At 44.2% G+C, this 3,215-nt stretch overlaps 1 protein-coding gene across 1 annotated transcript; it reads left to right on the top strand.

The window, feature by feature from the left end:
* The first annotated feature begins 205 nt into the window (after positions 1 to 205).
* On the top strand, positions 206 to 1,066 carry LOC143853200 (uncharacterized). Its single transcript, XM_077362942.1, has 2 exons — positions 206 to 438; positions 521 to 1,066. The coding sequence occupies exons 1-2, from the start codon at positions 352 to 354 to the stop codon at positions 932 to 934; spliced, it is 501 nt and encodes a 166-aa protein (XP_077219057.1). The 5' UTR covers positions 206 to 351; the 3' UTR covers positions 935 to 1,066.
* Positions 1,067 to 3,215: the final 2,149 nt, after the last annotated feature.

A 3,215-nucleotide genomic window follows, 5' to 3' on the forward strand; every position in this document is an offset into this window, starting at 1 on the left:
ACCCACAAGGGATGCTACCCACTTTTTTGGCATATCCATTTATCAAATTGATCCCCTTCATTATATAATTTCTCAACAGTATGGCCACCTACTCTTGAGTTGTGAGTTGTGACCGACAAAAATCATTTAGTCAGACCAATGGTCATCTCATCAACTCATATTAAAACAACTTGCTATCTTTGTAAATTGAATCCTACAATAGGGGTATCGGTGGAATTCCGACTTCTGATTCAGTCCCTAAAATGAGCCCATTTTCTAGGGTCAGTGACCTTTACCTTTTCTTCCCCTTTATTTATTTCTCCACGCAAAAAAGCCCAAACACTAGAGAGAGTAAGAACGAAGTACTCAAAAATGTCGACCAAATCCCCAATTTTCCCAATGCCACAACCCCAACATTTCAGCGATTATGGTTTCGACCCCCAAATCGATTATTTTCAGGTACCCATTTTTAAAGCTTCCTCTTCTCTCTTTCAACTCTCTCCCTTATTTTCCTCTCTTTTTTTTACCCTCCTTTTTACAGGTCTTAGAAGAAGCAAGAAAACACAAGAGAGAAACAAGATCCATAGACTCTCTCCATTTCAAGCTACAAAAGCCCATTTCAAAAGAAGACTCAAAGAAGAAGAACAAGAAGAAAAGGTGGTGGAAAAATGCCCTTCTGTTTTGGAAATGGAAAAAGAACGAAGACCCATCAAATATCACAAAGAGTAGACCACTAGAGTCTTCTTACGGGCCATTTTCCGGACCTGTTTATGGGCTAGAGACAGGGTCAGGCACCCCTTCTCGGACTAGCCGGTCCAACTCGGGTCCGCTTGCTGGAACTTTGACTCCTACTCGGAAAGGAGATGTTGAAATTCCTTATCTCAGTCTTAGAGATCTTAACTTCGAAAATCATAGGATTTCTAGTTCTTCTATGCCCATCTATTTGGTTACTTAAATGGGCTTTTTGGGTCCTGTTTTTTTTTTCCCTTGTTTTCTGGTCTTCTCCACTTACTTTTCTGTTTGGCTTTTTCTTTCTACAATGGAAAAGGCGAAAAAAAGAAATAGATAGAAAGTGGGGTTTTTGCAATGGGTTTGTATTTGGATCTTTTTATCTCTCTTGTATCTTTTCTTTTCTCAGTGCTAAATGTTTCAGACCCAACTATCCGAGTCGACTCAGTTGAACTCGGCCCTAGTTGGTAACTCTGAACTGAGTCCGGAAAGGCCACCTATTTCATGATGTAGAGTGAAGACCGAGTCTTGAGATCTCCACGGTTGGAAAAGAAACGGCAAAGAATTGCACGCGGGGGTGGGATTGAGCTTGTGAATTCAATAAATACACCCCTCCCTATAAGGCATTGAGCCACGTGATAGGTCTCTTTGCTCGTAAGTCGTAACTTTTTTGTTTCTTATTATTCTTATGTAGGACAAACGTATAGGGGTGTCGTGACTAATTTTTTGAGGGTCTATATAAGAGCCCCGGCTAAGTGTTTCTGTTGAGAGCTGAAATGGTCAGTCTTAGACCTCACTTTTGAGTCCTTTGGGTAGGTTCTAAATGGTCCCCGGTCGATACTAGGACCTAAAGAGGGTTAGCCTCGTACCATGTCAGGGTTAGTCCCCATCAAATAGGACGTGTTCCGGTGGAGAGGAGGTCTGAGTCAGTGTTCTTCAAAGTTGTTAATCTCCGTGTAATTATTAACGAGTGCCCCAGAGTGCTCCGGGCCCCCGCAAAACACTTAATCCCTATGTAAATTTATTGTAAATTTACATTTTCAATGCGCATTAACCCCTAACGAGTGCCGGAGTTAACAAAACATAAAACAAAGAGGGTGGAAGAATAGTTTTCCCATCTCAAAAGAATAGTTTCAGAGTAGCCATTAATGATATGCATGTCATTAATGGCGGCTCTGCATGCCATTAATGGCGGCTTTGAAACTATTCTTCCATCCCTCGGTAGAAAGAAGGGTTTTAATTGAAAAATGACCGAATGTAACAAAGAAGACGGAATGTGTCGGTTGTTAAAAAACAATAGAATCATCTCAAGACCATTAGTCTGAAAACCCCTAAAACCTTGAATAAATTGGAACCCAGATGAAATTTTTTGAGATTTTCTTGATAATTTAATGGCGAATATTTGAATCTCTGTTTGAGATCAATCATGGATGTTATGCCCAAAATTGGTAACAGATACGGCAGTGATGAAAGAGCTGATCTGGTGAGCTCAAGGTACCGAACTGGAGGTGAAAGAACTAAGTCCTGCACAAGAGCACACGAGGTCAGAAGACCAACCCGGAGTCGTTGCTCCGGACTGTCCCATCGACACTCAAGTCAGTATGAGCAGAAGTACAGAGCCAAAACTTTAAGAGTGGTAGCTTAGAAGTTATTACCGCTTGCTTTGAGCCTTGAGAGACCTTTTATAGAGGGAGGCCTGGGGTAGTTGGATTACCTACCCCACGACAGGTGTCAACCCTTTTGTGGGTTTAGGTTCACCTACTCTTAGGTAATTACCGGATTGCCCCTGGGCAGATGCTGGATTTGTGGTGGGCCCTTCTGGGGCCACGTGTCAACAGCTAATTAGTTGTTATTTTTCATACCCCATCAGTTGCTTCCCAGTTCTCCAAGTCATTGTAGTGATTTGGGGAAGTGTGAGGAGTTATGTTCCTGAGCGGTAGAATGAGCCAGTGTTCGGGATGGCTCGATGAGATGAAGAGATCCGTTTGTCCGGAATGGGACGGCCTGAAGTTGAAGTGGAAAATCTGTCCGGCCTGGGACGGTCAGAAGTTAGAGTGAAAAATATGCCCGGCCAAACCGCCTACCCGGCCTGGGACGGCCAGAAGTTGAAGTGTAAAATCTGTCCGGCTTGAGACGGCCAGAAGTTGAAGTGACAAATTTGTCCGGCCAAACCGCCTATCCAGCCTGGGACGGGCAGATTTTGGAGTGGAAAATTTGTCCACCATGGGACGGCCAGAAGTTGAAGTGACAAATCTGTCCGGCCAAACCGCCTGTCCGACCTGAGACGGCCAGAAGTTGAAGTGTAAAATCTGTCCGGCCGAGCCGTCTGTCCGGCCTGAGACGGCTAGAAGTTGAAGTGACAAATTTGTCCGGCCAAACCGCCTGTCCGGCCTGGGACGGGCAGATTTTGGAGTGGAAAATCTGTCCTGCCAAACCGCCTGTCCGGCCTGGGGTAGCTAGTAGTTGAAGTGTAAAATCTGTCCGGCCTGGGACGACCAGAAGTTGAA

Source organism: Tasmannia lanceolata, unplaced genomic scaffold, assembly GCF_043159265.1.
Source record: "Tasmannia lanceolata isolate RefF3 unplaced genomic scaffold, GAP_Taslan_0.1 ptg000019l, whole genome shotgun sequence".
Classification (NCBI taxonomy): Eukaryota; Viridiplantae; Streptophyta; class Magnoliopsida; order Canellales; family Winteraceae; genus Tasmannia; species Tasmannia lanceolata.

What these genes read in the sequence shown, in the direction of transcription:
- LOC143853200 (XM_077362942.1), top strand. Translation starts at nt 352, where the DNA reads ATGTCGACCAAATCCCCAATTTTCCCAATGCCACAACCCCAACATTTC. An exon ending in CCCAAATCGATTATTTTCAG is followed by an intron (nt 439 to 520) that starts GTACCCATTTTT and finishes TCCTTTTTACAG; the next exon opens with GTCTTAGAAGAAGCAAGAAA.